The sequence below is a fragment of the Lathamus discolor genome, chromosome Z (assembly GCF_037157495.1).
Source record: "Lathamus discolor isolate bLatDis1 chromosome Z, bLatDis1.hap1, whole genome shotgun sequence".
Classification (NCBI taxonomy): Eukaryota; Metazoa; Chordata; class Aves; order Psittaciformes; family Psittacidae; genus Lathamus; species Lathamus discolor.
Window position 1 is genome coordinate 54,910,378 of NC_088909.1, and position 19,733 is coordinate 54,930,110.

Sequence of the window (19,733 nt, forward strand, 5' to 3'; positions counted from 1 at the left end):
TAAGAAAATTTTTAAATCCCTGAAACATCCAAATAGACAAAATCCATTGGCCCTTGAGCCCATGCTGGCAGTTAAAAAAATACTTGGGTAACTTGGTACCTGCTTCTATCATGTATTTGTCCTCACAGCTGCTTTCAGAAATTTACCCTGTATTATGTTGGTTTTACTCAAAATCTTCATCATGGCTCCACCCAGTTATGCTGACACCCATACGTTGACTTGTTAGCCTGAGCCATATTTGAGTGAGCCACTATAAGCTAAGTAAGCGTCAACTAGACAATCTAGTTAAAATGAGGTCCAAATCTGATCCCCTTGAAAAATGCAGCACAGATTTATCTCTTTTAAATATTTGCCCTCTGATATCTATATGCAAGAAATGTATAAGCACAAAAAGAGCAGAATTTTCTGAATTCCTGACTGATTTAAGGGAGTTGGTCTCCCTGGAAAGACTAAAAAAACATTAATTTTCAAGCAATGAAAAAAATCTGCTTTACGGTTAAGTTACAGGAACTAGTACTAGCCATAAATTTCAGAAAATGTGATAAAGTTTTGCAAAACTCTGTAGCCAGAGTACACAGATTATTAAAATACAGTATCAATTTTTTTTGCCATTGCAAATGGATTACAGGTCATCTTTCAATATGAAAAAAAAAATTCTCTGGATAACAGCTTCTACAATCTGAAGTTTGTGATGTGAACACAGACCGGCAACGAAAAATGTGAGGTTTTCCATAAACATCTCTTACACCAACCACGTACAGGACAGAAAATGGGGAAATGCAGTTGCAGCCTTTGTCCCAGACATTGCTGTATATGGGTGGAGAAATGCTATGTACAGGCAAAAGTGTAAAATCAGGGTGTATCATCCTTTTAGTGACTTGGAGTTGAACACATAAACATTCTGTATTTAACCTCTGTTGCATACAGTTACCAACACTGCGTTTAAGTTGATCTATATAAGCTTTTGGGCTGATTTCAGTCCTACAGAAATCAAAATAAGTTCATCACAAAATTCAGTGGATTCAGGATTCAGCCAGCCTCTTTTTCATATACATGTTGTGTACCTCAAACACACTTCTGATTAAAATAATACACAGTTAGTTTGGGACTTCTGCTTAAACTTCAGTTGTAAATTCTTTGTGTAGAGAAGGCAGCAAATGATGTTCATAATTACACTGAGACATTAATGCAGATACAGGTTGATGTACCTTATCCTTCACCATGCAGCTACGCATGCCTTGGTGGCTGCCCTGAGAGTAAAGCCATTGGCAAATAACTGTAAGAGACCTTGTCGTAGTTTAAACCAATCCACACAGGTCGTCCACTCACCACCCCCCCACCCCCCCCCGACCCTCCCCACTCCCGGAGGGATGGGGAGGAAAATCAGGAGAATGTAACTCCCACGGGTTGAGATAAGAACAACCCAGTAACTAAGGTATAACACAAATCACCACTGCTACCACCAATTATAATAATGATAAAGGAAATAACAAGAGGAAAGAATACAACACCTCAACACCAGTTGACCAATAACTCGCCCCACTCCCCCCAGCCGAGCACCGACTGATACCTCCTCCAACCCTGCAGTCCCTCTAGCCCTTCCAGGTCACTCCCCGGTACATCCTGGGCATGACGTGCTGTGGTATGGAATACCTCTTTGGCTAGTTTGGGTCAGGTGTCCTGTCTCTGCTTCCTCCCAGCCTCCCCTCCTCCCTGGCAGAGCATGAGACTCACAAAGTCCTTGGCCAGACCAAACATTCGAGCAGCAACTGAAAACATCGGCATTATCAGCACTGTTCCCAGGCCAAAAGATCAAAGCACAGCACTGTACTAGCTCCTAAGAAGGAGAAAACTGAGTGCTGCTGCTCAAACCAGGACAGACTTAAAGAGATGCAAGGAATTAGCAAGGAGTCCCAGAGGTGTATTACAATTTGCTACTAAAAATGTACACACAGAATCCTCATACACTCATGACCATGAAAGCATTATTATAGGAGGTAATACCTGTGAGAAAGGATTCCATTTTGCACTGCATACTGAAAAAAGCTGTCTGATGCAAAGACTGCATAGGTCACGTTGAAGAATTCCCCACTCACAGTCTTTTCTGGAGGCCTTTGAACCCATGCCATCTCCAGGCCTAGAAACAACATAATCATGGGCAAATATATTTGCTATACTTTTCTACTTTACAGATGCTTACAAATGTAAAACTTTCTCTGTGGTGTCTAATGTCCCATTGCTTTTCATGAGCCCAAAACAATTATCCATTTTAGTAGCTGTATAGCTAAACACAAACACACATTAATTGAACACTTCTGACATTCACTTAGAAAAGATCAAATTGCAGAAATATGACAAAAAATATGATTGTATTATCTAAAGTAGCTTTCCTCTCAGTACAGTTCAGTGCTACTTGTCCTGATATATTTGCCTTCCTCTTTCATCAGGCAGCAAACACCGCTCTTCATTCCTGGCTGCATAATAAGGCACACCTCATTATGGAAGAAGAACAGCTAACTAGCACACATGAAATTCAGTCAAAACCCTTAACCTCATGAAACATGATTTATATATCCTAATAATAATATATTTAAGAAAGCATTCTCATTTTATAAAATTGTATCACATCTAGAACAGATGACTGGAAGGAATGCTACTCAGACATCTGTCATCTTCCATTTCCACACTCTTACTGGGAAAATTTATCCCAGCCATCTATCTTGACTCTGAGACACTGTATTACCTGCTCTGAGCCAGAGAATGAATTTAGAGAAGAGGTGGGTCTGAACTGGAGAATGAAGTTAAATAAGAGGTGGGAGAAGTTTTTAATCCGTATGTTAAACAACGCTATCAAAATCTTCCCACTCCATTCACCTACCTCTTTCCATAGTGCTCGATGAAGGTGTTAATTTGCACCGCATCAGATTACACACATCATGCAAGTTTGTAGCTCTCAGTTTGCCAGGAAGTTCTAAATCCTTTCTGCAGATGATGGGTAAACCTGACCTTCAAGAGATCCTAACTTTTTTGTTGTTGTGTTTTTTGTTTTTCAATTATAAACTTTTATTATTCTGGAGATGCTTTTACAAGGTATTCTTCACTTGCACTGTTACTGAAGCTGCGATCTTTTCCCTTAAACATAATTCCCTTTCATATATAAAGAAGCAAATTGTAAAATAACCTCTTGATTTCACATCTTCCTTGAAAAGTAAACACACATCATAAATGTTAATACTATGAGAGAAACTACAACATAAAAAATTACAAAAAATCATTTGCACTAAAGCCAGGAGAGCTTCAGAGAAGGTCAGCATAAATTTCAGCTAAATTACTTTCTACTTGCCTTTAAAGTTCTCACAAAGATAAACAAAACACTTCTTTCAAAGACAGATACTCTCACATCTAGATGCTTTGAAGATTTTGTGTTAAATCCACAGAAATGGGGCCACAGTATATTGGCAAATATACAAAGCTCTTGCTTTGCTTTTAGCAGTGCTCGGAATATGGCAAGGAAGAACCACAAAGAAAGGCAGAATCGAGCTTGGAGTTCATTCTAAAATTGGTGTTAAAGTATACAGTTTAATTAAGCAACCTGGTTATATTAGTTTCCCTTGTACTCAATTCAAACCTTGATTATTCATAAGAACAGCTGTTCTGATGAATAGTTGTTCCAGTGTCAGCAATAGTAAATTAATACAGGTATAAAAGTCCTAGTTGACAGCTCTTGAATTTCACTTTTCCAACAAAACTCTTTGGAAAATGTTTAACTTCAATACTGAGCTCAGAGTGTGACCCAGCAGTTTAGCTCCTGGAGTGTTTTACCAGTATTACTTTCTCAGGGGTTCTAGTTTTTTAAAAAACCCTACTGAAACACATTGTCTCTGGTCTTATCTCTTACAACATAAACAAAAGTGTTCCTTTACATCAGTTATTTATCAGTTACAGAGTCACAAAATCATAGAATAGTTGAAACTGAAAGACACATCTGGAAATCATCTGGCCTAACCCTGCGTTGCTCAAGGCAGGATCAGCTAAAGCAGATTGCTCTAGATCTTGGGCTATGAAAATCTCCATGAATGGAGAAACCATAACTTTTCTGGGCAACCTGTTCTACTGTTTGATCACCTTACAGTATAAAAGAGTCTTCTTCTCTTTAAATTGAATTTCCCATATCTCAGTTGCTCTTTAATTATTTTTCAATCTCAAACATTTCCGACAGAAAAGAAAAAAATATTCAATTTCTTATTATCTCATCATGTAAATTCATCTTTGAAATTGACTAAAAATGTGGTTAAATATCTCAGATGTTTTTTAAGTACTCACAGAACACAGGTCTGAGCAAGGTGGAAAAGCATGATGCATAGAATTGGTGATTCTGCTTTCTGGCTGAAGGGTTTAAACACAGTCCACATTTGAACTGACACCACAAAATGCCAGCAATGACTCAATAAAATTTGCTGCAATGCAGAGTTGCCTGCCTTGGTTTGTTTGGATTAAGCTGCATTTGGTTTTCTAATAAGAAATTAAATGTTTTCAGTTTCTTTATGGCAGAAGGGATTCAGCTGTTGCTGCTACTTTTTCTTCTGGAACAAATGAATACTGGACAAATAATAGCTCTGAAGTATATTTGGTTGTTTTCATTCACTTATTTCCCTAGCAAGACAGGCTGACACTGATTCAGATACTTTTCACCATGCATAACATTCCTCATGAGTCAAGTATGATTCCAGGTATTTCACTTCTGGGCTTTCAACCATTCCCTAGGCACAAGACAATCTTTCTTGAGCAGCTCGAGGACTCGCTCACCTCCACAGTCCAGCATGTTATACTCATCTGGTTTTTCCAGGGGCCAACAATCATAGTCTTTATTATCTAAATCATGCCACCCTTCCACGGATATCACCTGCCAGAAAAAAAGCATTTGAATAGACCCAAAAAAGTCAGTGTGGAAATAGGGGAAGGATAAGTTCCATCTCCAAAGTTTACATTTCTTCTAATGAAATCAAACCAAATGCAGACACATAGCCCAGCACATTTTACTCTCTTCAACTTCTGGAGTAAAAAATGACGACTTCTTAGGGGCATACAAATTCAATCAGTATATTATTTTGATCTATCCAGAAATTAGCCTTGAAGCAATGAGGGGACTTGATGAATCCTTCTCTTGCAAAAGGTTTTCTCTAAAAAATACATGTGGTTCTAGGATTTAAAGAGACTTTTTTTGTTTAAAATTTGTTAAAATGGCAAGCCCTCTGCTCCAAAGTACTTAGTTTCTATTAATCTTTTATACATAAACAAAAAGTCATTTTTTTGTTATACCTTTAATAAAATAATAGAACTGTTAATTATATAAATGGTAAAATATATAATTATAGATAATATTCATATTGCATAAGCCTATTACAGGTAGAATATAGCATCAAAATAGATACAGATTGAACTGCAATAGTAGAATAATATACATTATACATTATAATAGATATATTAATCATATATTAAAATACATACTCCAGGGCATGTATGAACAGAACAAATGTTATGTTAATACACCCTGGTCATATTCCACCTTTAGTAAAAGAGAATAGTTCCTATTCATATAATCTGCTATGACTTTTCCATGTATTATTGGAGGGTAATAATTTACTCGGTTATGCAATCACAGCATTCATGAAATAAGATGGAAATATACAACTCATTCTTTCAATATTACTCTTGTTTTCTACATTACTAAAGTAACATTCAACAAATTATAAAAATAGCTGTCTAACTGAAATAAGCCATATACAATCTTTCTGTATGCACAGACCACAAGAACAGGTTCTGGTAAAAGGATCTATGTATTTTACCTACCAATAAACTCAGGAGGCTTCGGAGCCCTAAGGCTGGTGTTTTAACAGCTCCCATGCTTCCTAACATGCACCCAGCTCACCACGGCAAGGCTGCTTCTGGTGTGCTGCTGCTACTGAAGTAGATGCCCTTACCTAAGTATGGGGGTTGCTAGGCAAGCTGATCCTGGCAACTCCAGCTGCTGCAGCTGTTCTGCCTCCTCCTTCACTCTCCTCCCCTATCCCACTTCTTCTCACTGCGTGGTGGAAATACCCCTCTGAATCTCTGCTGAACCTCTTGGAAAAACCATCACTTGTTTTAGGGGCAGGCCTGCTCTTGGAACATTGAGGTTTGTGCCCCTGACAGCTCAAAGCTGGAAAAGAAATGGAAGGATTTTATTTCACTGCCTCGTCTAACTTAGGCAGCATCTGACCCTTTGGTAGATGAATCAATACTGTCAAATTAACAGAGACATAGGTGGCCCTGGGGGTGGAGAGGTATATATGCTCCAAGGCAAGAAAATTTCACCTATGTAAGATAAACTGTAAGACTAGAGGTTGGACTAGGTGATCTCCTGAGGCTCCTTCTAACCAAAATTGTATTAGATCCTACAACTTCAGTTTCTCAGTCCCTGGAGGTGTAGGACAATTTCTTCTTGAGAAGCATGCCACTACATACACAGGTGAAACAGACTTCTGCCAAGCCATACTGGTATGACAAAGACATAGATGTGTCCACAACCATTTCCGTTTGCTGAAATCATTGCCAACACAGAACTTCAGTTGTGATTCAGCTTTCCTGAATATTTCCCTGTGTTTCCTCTGGAATTCTGGCTCTCAGCCCAAACTGACACAGGGAATCTTAATCAAAATGCTAGGGCTTCACTATTTATTGCATAAAAATTGCATAAAAAAATTAGTGTGTGCCCAGTTCATTTTGAAAGGAGTTGTAGATCAATCAAAAAAATCTGTCTGGATTCACTCATAAGAGATATTTGTGTAAATCAACACTAACATTTTAGGCTGGAATTGTATGTCTGTAGTGAAATCCTAAACTTGATTTATGTTGCTTCTTCACTTGACCATTTCACCCAAATCATAGGTTTCAATATATAGTATTTCAGCTGGCTATTTGGTAGAAAGAGAATTATCTGCTTAAAAGAACTCTACATATATTAGCATCTTGGAGAGTTTTTGCTGGTGATTTGGCTTAGGATATCTTGTGCGTAATGAGGAATTTGCTGGCAGGGAAGCTGAGGATTACATCTTGATACACCCTACAGCAGCAAAAAGACTACCAGACTGATACTATTTTTCTTTAACAGGACCGTCAGATATTCACATGACATTAATATCGTGATTCAAGAACTGCAAAAAATAATATATTACTTTTATAGCCACTTGATACCACCAAGTTCAGAATTCCTGGAAAGCAGCAATGTATAAGAAACTGCTCTGGAAATCCTGAATTAAAGATGTATGGGTTCGAATGGCTCGTGATTTTCTGATTTAACAATCTACTTCAGCTATTTGAGAAGCACATTTCCACCTCTGCATTTAAGCACTGGAAATTATAAAAAGAAAACCAGTGAGAACTATTTTGCAATATAAATATGTGAACCTTAGTAAAAAGAAAGGATTGACAGGTTAGTGAGTAATACAGTCTTTAGATCTACAACTCTTTTACAAAAACAGAAACAGATGTGAATAAAGTGAGATGGTCATATCAAGCCTAATAATCTTTGCTTTACATTTGTTTTTTTCTGTTTGCGAGTTATATGCAATCACATAATTTGCATTAACATCTTAACATTGCATCATACTATGAATGAGGTTATTAACACAGTCAGACTCAGTCAAGTGTAGATTAACTAAATTCTGCCTACTGACACTTGACTGGCTTAGTACAATGACACAGCTCTTTGGCTTCTTCTCTTAGAATGATCTCTTAGTCTATAAAAATAGGTAATTTCTACTGATTGAAATGAAGTTTATCAAACTTTATGTTTACAGATTTATTTTTGTTGTGTTTGTTGTGCTCAGATGCTCCCTTAAGCTACATCACTTCCATTTGACTCATTAACTCATTGACAATTTCTAATACCAAACAGAGGGAAAATAAAGCTATTTCAAAATTTAATGAGATGTAGATAATGGTAAAATCATGCATCTTTATTAATGTTTTGATAATAGTCTTATAACTAAAATAAAAATATGCACTATTTGTACAACATAATAATTACTGTGATGTTACTGAATAAAATTTGCTAACTATATGCTTTCAAGTATTTTAGGAAAGCGACTTCCAGCAATAAACCAAAACAAAAATTGCTGTGATAAAATCTTCAAATATCCTTGAAAATATTTATTTTTTTCTAGCATTCAAATTTCCAGATGGTTCTTGTGCTGATATAATAAGTGAAGTTCAAACAGAGGTTTTAAAACTATTTCATCTTTAATTAGATTAATTTTTCATGCTAGATACATATTTTCAACAAGAAACAATCTCAAAAAATCATTACTAAGACGCATTTGACACTTCAGTATGACGGAGTTACAAAGATAGTGTTTATTAGAACAGTGTTGTCATTTGGGAAATCAGTAGTTAAAAATTCAGTTCGTGAAATATAAAACTCCACTACACAGACTATGTTAATCCTGAACATGTGTTAGCATCCTGCTCAATGCTACATCACTCCAGGCTCCTAGCCTGGATTATCTATCCTATTCTCATTTCATAGCGTTAGCTCTAATAAAAGGCATTTTAAATGACAGAGGGTCTGAGAGCCTTTCTTACTGGAGTCAGAAAAAGGCCAGCAAAGTTTCTGACACCAGGCTTGCAGGGCTTGTGAGCAGGCATTGTCAGAGCACTCTGACACTTCCCTCTAGTGGTCTCATTGCAGAACAACGGCGGGCAGGTTCCCTGCTGTGTGCAGTTTGGTTGAAGGACAGCCTGCTGTTGATGCCCAAGCTGCTACAAAAGTACTTAGAAGCAGTACTTACAAGACAGCCTGTCTGATCCCTGGTTCTCACCTGGAAGTTTGGTGACAGCAGCTGATAGTCTTCTACCCCTCCCCTTCCCTGGATTAGCCAGGATTAGCAAGGTTAAAAAAACAGTATCTGATTTTATCCAGAATTTTTGGTAACTTAAAGATTAAACATTGCCATAAGTTTTGAGGTAGATGAGTAGATTCAGAAGTACTGAGTGGCATCAGTTTGCTGGGATTGCTAAACAGGCAACAGCTGTGTATCTGGTGAAATGCTGGTGAGCAGCAAGCAAGCTCCTGAGCCTTGCACGTATACTGTTCCTTAACTTTGTAGTATCTTTCCATTTCACACACTCTCCCAGACACTGGAAGTTTAAGAGAGTTCCAAAGAAAGAGGCCTTGAGCTAAAAGAATGGTAATCATAAAACAAAAAAGAAGTAATTAAGTAAGATGATTAAGGGAGTGGAACATCTCCCTTATGAGGAGAGGCTGAGGGAGCTGGGTCTCTTTAGCTTGGAGGAGACTGAGGGGTGACCTCATCAGTGTTTACAAATATGTAAAGGGTGGGTGTCAGGATGATGGAGCTAGGCTTTTTTCAGTGATATCCAGTGATAGGACAAGGGGCAATGGGTGTAAACTGGAGCATAGGAAGTTCCACGTTAACATCAAGAAGAACTTCTTTACTGTAAGAGTGACAGAGCACTGGAACAGGTTGCCCAGGGGGGTTGTGGAGTCTCCTACACTGGAGATATTCAAGGCCCGCCTGGACAAGTTCCTGTGTGATGTACTGTAGGTTACCCTGCTCTTGCGGGGGGGTTGGACTAGATGATCTTTTGAGGTCCCTTCAAACCCTTGGGATTCTGTGATTCTGTGATTTGTTACTAAATATCTTGAAGGTTAATGTTAGAGGGTCAATCTTTGATGACAGTTGAACGCAACTACAGCAAAAGGGGCAAACAGTTACACAGTTTACACAAAGGAAAAGAGCTGAGAGGCAGTATGAAAGCATGACAAATCAGAGAAAGATTTTGTAAAACAATAATTAGAGGCACTGAAAACTATAGCTATGAAACAGCTTCTTCTGACTACCACCTATGATGTTATACATGTCTCACAAAATCACAGAAACCTCAAAAATGCAAATGGTATTTATTGGTAAGGTGGCAGGCAAAATTCAATGGATTCTGAAGTTATTTGGAATGCTGAACAAATGTATGCTTTTATAGATGCATTCCACAGGTCCACTCTAGTTCATGGGGCATCACAGGAATGCTTGTTCTGTTGCTGCACTTTGGATCTGATCTGCAGCATTAAACAAGCTTAAATATTTAATTAATTTCAAAAATGTCAGAAAATACATAAAAACTTGAAACAAGATATATCATGTATACTCCCCGAAGGTTGTATAAAGACTGTCATCTGGGAAATGTCACAGACTTGATGAAGAAATATTTCTCTTTAAGAATATGCACTATTCTCTGTTTAGGGGATTGACCAGCAGCTGAGCTGCTGTGGAAGGAAATCAACATTCCAGGATTTTCACTGTGTAAGGCAATCTGTAATTTTTCTTCTTCTAAGGACAAAGAGTGGAAAGAATGAATGATGAGATCTAGAATTTTGCAAGAATACTCACAGCTAGAAAACTAACAGGTAACAGTGATTATGTCTCTAGTGGAAATTATGTTGGTCTTAATAATTTCATATTAACATATGACTGAAAACCTCTAAGGAGACTGGATAAGAGAACTCACAGCTCTCAGAGAAGCCAACAGGAACTTCACTTCCAGAGTGATCCAAGTTAACCTTCAGAAAACCCTAGCCTTTGGGTTTCTGCTACTATAATGCAGCACGTCAATGCTGTAGTGGTTCAAAGGACATTCAGCAAGTCTGAGAATGTGAGAATAAATTTTGATTTTACAGGATAATTGCCTGAGAGGCTTAAGAACAGCTGGTCTCATTTCAACACAGAATAATTTTGAGTTTTCTGTTTAGGAAGAAACTGAGCAGAACATCACTGATGTTCTCAAATGTCTCCCATCTTCAGTCGTCCCCCACAGGCAGAAATGTTACGGATATTTGCAGTGCTTAAGGATAGCAAACTTGGCTGCTCTTAACATCTGCTGTGGAGGATCTGTGTGTCAGTGACAGATAGCAGCCGAGGGACATTTCTGTTCTTACCTGCATCATTCTCCTAAGATCCACTGGTCATTCCATGGATGTAGCAGCATTCAACTGAAATCTGCATTTTGCCTTAATGTTTTTTTTTCTCTCCTCCTCACTTGTCATTGCTTGACTCATTTCTTTTTTCAGAATTCTTGAATGATTTTCTGCCCATATTTTTATGCACGTTGGCACTGCAGATTTGTTGACACTGCACTTTCCGTCCCTTCAAAAGACACCCTCATAAGCCACAACTGCTTCCAAATTTCTAAGGTCTCACATAATCAGGAATTCCCAAGAAATACCAAGAGGTCACAAAGATAGGGGGTCTCTTGGCTATTTGTAACTGAAGGATCATTTAGCCTTTTGCATCATCTCTTTGGAACAGGCCAAAAATGAAACAGAGGTCCAAACTATTTCCGTTCCTCAAGTCGTGATAATTTCTGCATATGTCAGGCTACTTAGCCTGTTTTTAATGACCTCCAGTAGCGGAGCCTCTACCCCTTCCTTTGTGCTTCACTACACTTTCATGTTAGAGAATTTTCTCTGGTTCCACCAGATTCTATCTTGCTGTTATTTCAGTTCAGTACTTATCCCAGCTACACAGAGAACAGTTAGTATGTACTGTACAGTTGATACATGCTGGAAGTCTTTAGTAACACAAATGTATTCTCACATTTCTTCAGAGAGAAAAATAATTATCCTAGCTTCAGCAACATTGTACAGGAATAAAGAGTGATAAAATGCGTAAGTCTAAGCAGAACATATATTTCAACAGTGGGATCGAACACTTTCTCCTTGGATCTTTGGATGTAAACAAGTGATTTCAAATGCAGCGCAGGATCATAATCATGATTCCACTCTCATACTGTAATTAAAATAAATGTCACATTTCCAGAAAGAAGTAAAAAATTGAGTTTGTTTAACATCACAGACTTTATACTGATGGAGGCTTTGTCTCAATAAGCTTTCTAAATCTGTTGATCAAGTGGAGTGAACTTGGTAAATGTCCTTTGGCACAAAGCCATTTTGTAGACTGTTTTGTGATTGGCTAGTTGTCAGAACCACTCTTTTGGGAGAAGCCGAGGATTTTCAGATGCTACTGAACCTGAAAAGATTTCTCTGCCATTCAGGATTCTCTGGTTCTTTGGGTACCCTATTTTCTCTGCTGAAGTCAAGACATGCCTTCCTTCTGTCAGAAAACACTGGAGAGCCAGCATCTTCTTTTCCTGTCACATTTAGCACCCAGAGATCAATCTACCATTTGCACTGTAGCTTTGACACAAGGAACAGTGGCTCTAATGCTGGCAGGAAAAAGAGAGAGAAAGAAAACTGGTTTGAATTTGAAATCCAAATACTTGATGTGACTTATGTGTTGGGATAAAATAAGGTATCCTTTTATATTCACATGCAACCATCATCTGATTTAAGGCTCAGCTTCACTTTCACTGAAATCTCTGGCACATGTCTTTGTTTATTCCCATTACATGCTAGTCCCAGAATGGAGAACTTGAGAACACTCTGCAAAGACAAACATAGGCATAGTAAGTCAGTATTTATAAAGAGGGGTTTTATTTTCATTTATTTCACTTTTGTATTGCTCCTGTATTACCCAGGGCTACTAGCTAACAAGCTTTTTCTTCTGTCTTTTGATATCTCTCCTCCTTCAGACAGCACACTCTGGAGTGGATATGCTTAATGCTTGCACAGTCCGGTTAACAAGAAGCATGGTGTGTCAGTACAATTCTGCCATGAAGTATGTCATTGCTCTGCTCTGACAAATATTAATTAGAAGTTGAGCCCTGTCTTCTCGCTGTGCACTTCCCTCCAGACACCTCACTTCCTCTACAATAATCTTTCAGTTTTTAAAATTCTAAAAGCAGGATATTCCCAAAAGCGTAAATAGCAGCCACAGGCCTGATGCCCACTGAATCTCCTCATGATTTAATGCCACTTACTCCTTGGAAAAACCTCCTCTGTTTTTTGTGCAAGTGTTCCTACAATGAGTAATAGAAGGAAATGCTCACAGTCTTGACAGAGATGCTACCAGAACCCTAAGCATACCCCTTTCTCCCAGAAGTTATGCTGTCTGGTCTCAGAGCCAACACTGATAGTGCAGCTCCCCAGCAAAGCTGTATGAAGGAGAGCTGCCTGAGAAGCCTTTACATGGGGCTCTCCACTTTTCACCAGGAGCTGCTTTTACTGGGCTTTTACTTGTTTTCTGCCAGAGCTGTGTTGTACTCATAACCATACCTGGCCAAGCAGCCTGTTGATCCAAATCCTAACTCTGACATATGGATTTGACTTCCTTGCTTGACTGTGGACTTGTCTCATCTCCATGGACTTGTCTATCTACAGATCATGCATGTTTGCCTTCTGCAGGCCCTGTAGACCTGGGCTCTGTTTGGTAGGACACTACCTCGCTGTCACCGTGGATATCCCTGTCTTGTGAAACACTCTGCCCTTGCTGTTTAGTGACAAGGACACCTCAGCCGTAATGCTGCTGTAAAAAAAAAAGGAGTAAATATGCAACAAAGAAAAATTCTACCCAGAAATGAAAATGTAAATATTTTATTCAAAATCTCATAGATATACTTTTCTACAGCATTTTTTACTAAACTGTGTCTAATTGCAAGGATGGATTATTGTAAGGTTCTTACTCCTTATAAGCAAACAAGAAATAGTTCACATACTAAGTAGGTAATTATCAGGACAGAATTCTACGCATAGTTAACTTCAAACACAGATGTTATCACTGTCTTGGGATTTTCTGGGGTTTCTATAGTGTATCAAAATGCACAGTATTATAACTGATTTAGTCCGATTTCCAGCCACACACTTACTTAAAAATATCTGCTTCAGACTGGCTGTGGTTTTAGAGAATTTTTATAAAATTTATACAGGCATTTTAGTTTCTTAACAATGATAGCTTTTGGTTAATTCTTGACCAATATCAACTATTGCAGTGGTTCATAACATAGAATCATGTTAGGGTTGGAAAGGACCTTAAGATCATCCTGTTCCAACTCCCCTGCCATGAGCAGGGGTACCTCACACTAAAACATGCCACCCAAGGCTCTGTCCAACCTGGCCTTGAACACTGCCAGGGATGGAGCATTCACAACTTCCCTGGGCAACCCATTCCAGTGCCTCACCACCCTTACAGTAAAGAACTTCCTCCTTATATCTAATCTAAACTTCCCCTGTTTAAGTTTTAACCCATTATCCCTTGTTCTATCACTACAGTCCCTAGCAAAGAGTCCCCCCCAGCATCCTCACAGGACCCCTTCAGATACTGGAAGGCTGCTATGAGGTCTCCATGCAGCCTTCTCTTCTCCAGGCTGAACAGCCCCAACTTCCTCAGCCTGTCTTCATACGGGAGGTGCTCCAGTCCCCTGATCATGCTTGTGGCCCTCCTCTGGACTTGTTCCAACAGTTCCATGTCCTTTTTATGTTGAGGACACCAGAACTGCACACAATACTCCAGGTGAGGTCTCACAAGAGCAGAGTAGAGGGGCAGGATCACCTCCTTCGACCTGCTGGTCATGCTCCTTTTGATGCAGCCCAGGATATGGTTGGCTTTCTGGGCTGCAAGCGCACACTGAAGCCAGCTCATGTCCATTTTCTTATCGACCAGCACCCCCAAGCCCTTCTCCGCAGGGCTGCTCTGAATCTCTTCTTTGCCCAACCTGTAGCTGTGCCTGGGATTGCTCCAACCGAGGTGTAGGACCTTGCACTTGTCATGGTTAAACTTCATAAGGTTGGCATCAGCCCACCTTACAAGCATGTTATGGTCCCTCTGGATGGCATCCCTTCTCTCCAGTGTATCAACCGAACCACATAGCTTAGTGTCATCGGCAAACTTGCTGAGGGCACACTCAATCCCACTGTCCCTGTCAGTGATGAAGATGTTAAACAAGACCGGTCCCAACACTGATCCCTGAGGGACACCACTCATTACTGGGCTCCAGCCAGACATTGACCCATTGACCACAACTTTTTGCATGTGGCAATCCAGCCAGTTCCTTATCCACCGAGTGGTCCTTCCATCAAATTGATGTCTTCCAAATTCAGAGACAAGGATGTCATGCAGGACAGTGTTGACTGATTTGTACAAGTCCAGGTAGATGATATCAACTGCTCTACCCCTGTCCATCAGTTCCGTAGCCCCATCATAGAAGGTCACCAAACAGGTCAGGCAGAATTTCCCCTTAGTGAAGCCATGCTGGCTGTCACCAAGTACTTTGCTGTTTTTCATGTGCCTTAGCATGACTTCCAGAATAATCTGCTCCAAGATTTTGCCCTTCCATAGTCAGAAAAGAGTAGTGTGACCTTCTCCTCATGTCCCAAGTATTTATTCCATTAATAGGAGATGACTTTTGTTTACATTTTGTTCTCTGTAATTCAATGGGAAGAAAAATTACCTAGTGCCTTCAACATATTCCATGAAAGCATCTTCACATTTCATGAGAAAGTTTAGAGATGCAAGCAATTAATCTGGAAGAACAATACACAAAATCCTTCACTCTCCAAGCATGAAATAGGACAAATCTCCCATCACTGTGAGTCAACAGGGGATTAAAGAGCGCTGCTACCTGCAGAAAGGGTAGGTAAACTAGGTATGTTGTATAGGCAAAACCAAGAACGAAACTGCTTTTCTACCAGCTCATGGAGAAAGTGCTGCTTGTCAGGGATCATAAGGTTTAATCACTTTTCTTTTTGTGGATCAACACCTGGGCTGTGAGGACTGATTCCTGCAGACCCTGAAATGAGACTGATTTTGGCATATTCGGCATTTAAGGAGACAACAGTTGCATGAGAAGCTTAACGTCCAAGAAACTGGTGTGCTTCTGTGCTGATGAGAAAGGGATGCCATTTTAAATGATAGCTTGTGATGAACTCATTAGCACACTGGAGTGACTCATAAGGATTACTACAGAATATCTTAGGGTTTGGGGTTTTTTTTTTCCCCTTTACATTTAAGCAGAAGGATACTTTTCATCTCTGGCTCAGCTATTTCTTACACTAGATAGGGCATGTTTCAAGGCATTCTCCATGCTTCACGCAGGGCTTATGAAAAGACTATTTTTACCACACGACTATTAGCAAGTCTCTCTGGTCCTTCTGCCACCCTCAGGGTCAAATTCTCCCCTGAAATTGTGCTCTGATTATGTAAGAGATATAAATTGAAATTCCATTTAGAAGCTGTGACTAGCATAAAGCTGAAAAGAAAATTACTTTAGTTAAACATAGATGGATCATTCTCTTAAATAACTCAGTCATTTTTGTTTCCTCTGTCACATCAGTGTTTCAGTAAATACCTGGTGCGTAAGTTTGGTACTTAAATCATCTTACACCTTGTTGTGCTTCAACCCCTCCCACAACTCTAGCTGAGTGAGCTCTTGTGAAACAGCTACATCTCTGTGCTTTATGACTAGGATATATTCAAAACCTGATCTTCCTGGTCCCACAGTAAGGATTCTTTTCTCTGTTAAATGCAGTCTGAGGTCACTTTCACTTCCAGCTATGGAATTAGCATGACCTATCATTAGCAGCACCATTTCATTGCATTACTTCATGTTGACAGCATGTAGCCAGTGGGCTAGACTGACTTTACCAAGAACTTCTCACTCCATTCTTGTGTGTTTGGGAGACACTTTCGTTAAAAAAAGAAATCAAGATGTGTAAGAGTATGCTCACAAAATACACATAGTATTTCAATGTATGTATTGCAACTGTGCACAAAAACCTGGCTTAACAGACTTTAGTAAGTCTGCCCAAGTTTTTGGGGTATAAATGTTAAAGCCTGGGAAGAGGAAAGAGGGGAAGAAAATTTATTTCAGAGTTGCTTGGACCTGCACAAACAATAGGACTGTGTGGAACTGTTACAGGCTATATGCATTCTAAAATGATTTAAATGGCCAAAATATTCGTGGTTAAAGGAGCAAGGAGCAGAGCAAGGAGTATCCAGGACAGCAAGCAACGTAGAGTAGCAGGCAGGATCAAGGACCAGAGCTGTGAGAGCAAATGTATACATGGAGCATCACACAGTGAGGAAGTGTTTGTACCTCTATTGAACAAATGTGTTTCACTGGATTTCTGGGCTGAAAGTGATCCTGATGAGATATAGACATAATCCAACTGCTTTGTTATTCTGACTTCTTTCTCCTGACTGGAACCCCTGATTCATTGCTAGATGAAACTAGCTGAGAGGCAACAGATCTGCTGAGTGTTGGCCACTGGCACAGCAGAGACCACAAAATGGCCCTGTGATTTCGTAAGTGCTGGGAGATGGTAATGACAATTCATGCAGAAATACACTTGTCATGAAAGCAAGGAAGGAAGTAGAGCTGCAGGGTTTACTGGCCCTCTCTGATGAAGGGTGTAAATAACCAGTTTGGTTTGATTTAGTTGAAAGTGACAAAAGGACCTTAAAAGAAGAATGAGTCTCAGATGCTAGGTAGGAATGGGAAACTATTCAGAATTGTGAGTTATTTATCTACTTGCCATCGGGTGTATGAAATGAAAAATTACAAGAGCCAAGTATGTTTGGACTTGTCTTCTGATGCCATTGAAAGCATATGCTCTGTCTCACCTGAGAACTGTCATCAATATATTTGCTATTGCTGCCTTCTGTAGGAATGCAGAGTCTCCATTTTTCTTTATGGTGTGCTGAAAGAATTGGCTTGTCTGAAATCAACAAAGAGTGAGAAAGACACTTGTTGATACAACAGAAGTCTCAGCTCTCACGGTGAACTGCCAAAATCCAAGCAAGCAGCCTGTGCTCTTTAAATATGTTTTAAGCAATGTCATGCAAATTATGTTATCTTATGGGTAAAAGAAATTCAAATCACACATTTTATACAGATTTTTCACCTGTGTTTACACATCCCTTGCTCTGTCTGTGCCTTTCATTCTTATTAAGGAATTTGATTTTAGAACGAAAGAGAAAGTTTCATATTCACACCAGAGATATTGAAGACATGACAGCAAAAGAGCAATGCAAGTTTTTACAGATCTGCAAAGAAAAATCCAAACTGTAAATAAAAATGATAATGACCATGCATGACTAATGTGTCACAGTGGAGAGATCTGGTAATGCAACATTTTTACTTCATCTTATCCATTTTATCTCATTTTCATAACTTTATAATATTTTGAATATTATTAAACTTGAATTTAGACAGGGTAAATGTTACTATTCTCAACATACTCTTTAATTTTTTTTTTTCCATAGTATTTTCATTAGCCAAGATGTTGCTCTTCTATTAATACTTTATTAGTATGTTAGTTCAAAAATACACTCATTTATCTCCTTCAGTCCTAGAACAGCAGAAATAATAACCATAATTTTGTATAGGTGACATTCATTTACTGTTACTGAAGAATCTCAGTTCTGCCTCAGTGGAAAATCATGTCTTGCTTGTTAGAGGTAACAATACAGTACAGTTAGAGCCGTACAAAGAAACAACACCAAGAAGGTGAGTTCTTTAGAAACATTTTTTTTATTCTGGCTTTGTCACAGTGTTGAATGCAATAAAAGGAAAGGATATAAGGAACAAATTTGTAGATTTACAAGATATGGATAAATCAGAATGGAGAAAATTATAACTAAGTTTACATATCTTTATACTGGGTACACAAGTCTTGAGTTAGTATTGGCTTCAGAACTGTAGTCTGAATTTCTCTTAGACTGCATTAGGCATTCAGCACACCAAAAAATATTGCAAGTGTTTTCCTTCAGAATTACTCCACGAGCTAATCAGTTTCATCAAAGCATCACAAAATGTATAACTGTGGATATTGTGTATAATTTCAGGACTTTCCAACTTCTTTTTTTATTAGCAGTTGGAATTTTCTGCAAAATTATGGGAAAAATACAGCCTATCTTAACTGCCAGGATTAACTCAGGGGCTTTTTCTGCTTTTTTTTTTTTTTTTTTTTTTTTTTACTTTCATTTAAATTTTGTTTTAAAAATACTTGTAAAATTAATTTGCCAGTACCTTTCTACGTCTAGCTTAAATGACTTTTCTTTGGAGAATGTCATATATTTTTAAAAGACCTCAGTTTCTAGCTTAGGTCTTACAAATTCCACTTACATCTTGTTTTTTAAGTGCTTCATTTAAAGCAGTTTCAGAGAGAGACAGAGATTTAACCTGCTTAAAATACTTTCAGCAGCACTTACTCTAACAGCTATTTTCTGCAGAAAAGAGGAAAAAGAGTTCTAGAAGACTCGGAATAGTGGAAGGGACATATTTGTCTGATTTCCTTTTTAATGGAAAGTGAATTTACAGAGGACCTAAGAAGTGCTGGAGTACCTCAAAAACTGAGGGAGCTGTCAGTAATTAGAAGACGCAGGAGGTGGGACCCTGTGTTATCTGCTTTGAAGCTCATAGGGCATCAGAGTGAAAACAGACAAAACCCTTTGTCCTGGAGAAAAAAACAACGCAAACAAAAAACCAAATCAGAACAAACACAGGCTCATCACATTTAATTACAGAATACAATAGTACTTGGAGGGGTTAATAATTTGGCTGTTATTGAAACTGTGTTATGGCATGTTCCACTACTCTGTAAGCACAGTTGAGTGACCACAGTACAGTTTTACTGAGTCATTTCTGAGCCAATGCCAAGGAGACAGTTTATAGCACTTATGCAGACATTTAACACATTGTAAGTAATGGTTGCTTCAAATAGGACTCTTAAATGCCTCATAATTAATGGATCCTGATTCACCATGAATAGTAACCTACTCAATGCT

At 38.7% G+C, this 19,733-nt stretch overlaps 1 protein-coding gene across 1 annotated transcript in view; it reads right to left on the reverse strand.

Annotated features, from left to right (window-relative positions):
- LOC136005960 (atrial natriuretic peptide receptor 2-like) overlaps positions 1–5,904 on the reverse strand; it is a 38,327-nt gene extending 32,423 nt beyond the window's left edge. The window contains 3 exon segments of the mRNA XM_065663856.1: positions 2,005–2,137; positions 4,807–4,903; positions 5,851–5,904. Of these exon segments, the coding sequence (XP_065519928.1) occupies positions 2,005–2,137; positions 4,807–4,903; positions 5,851–5,904 (284 nt within the window).
- Positions 5,905–19,733: the final 13,829 nt, after the last annotated feature.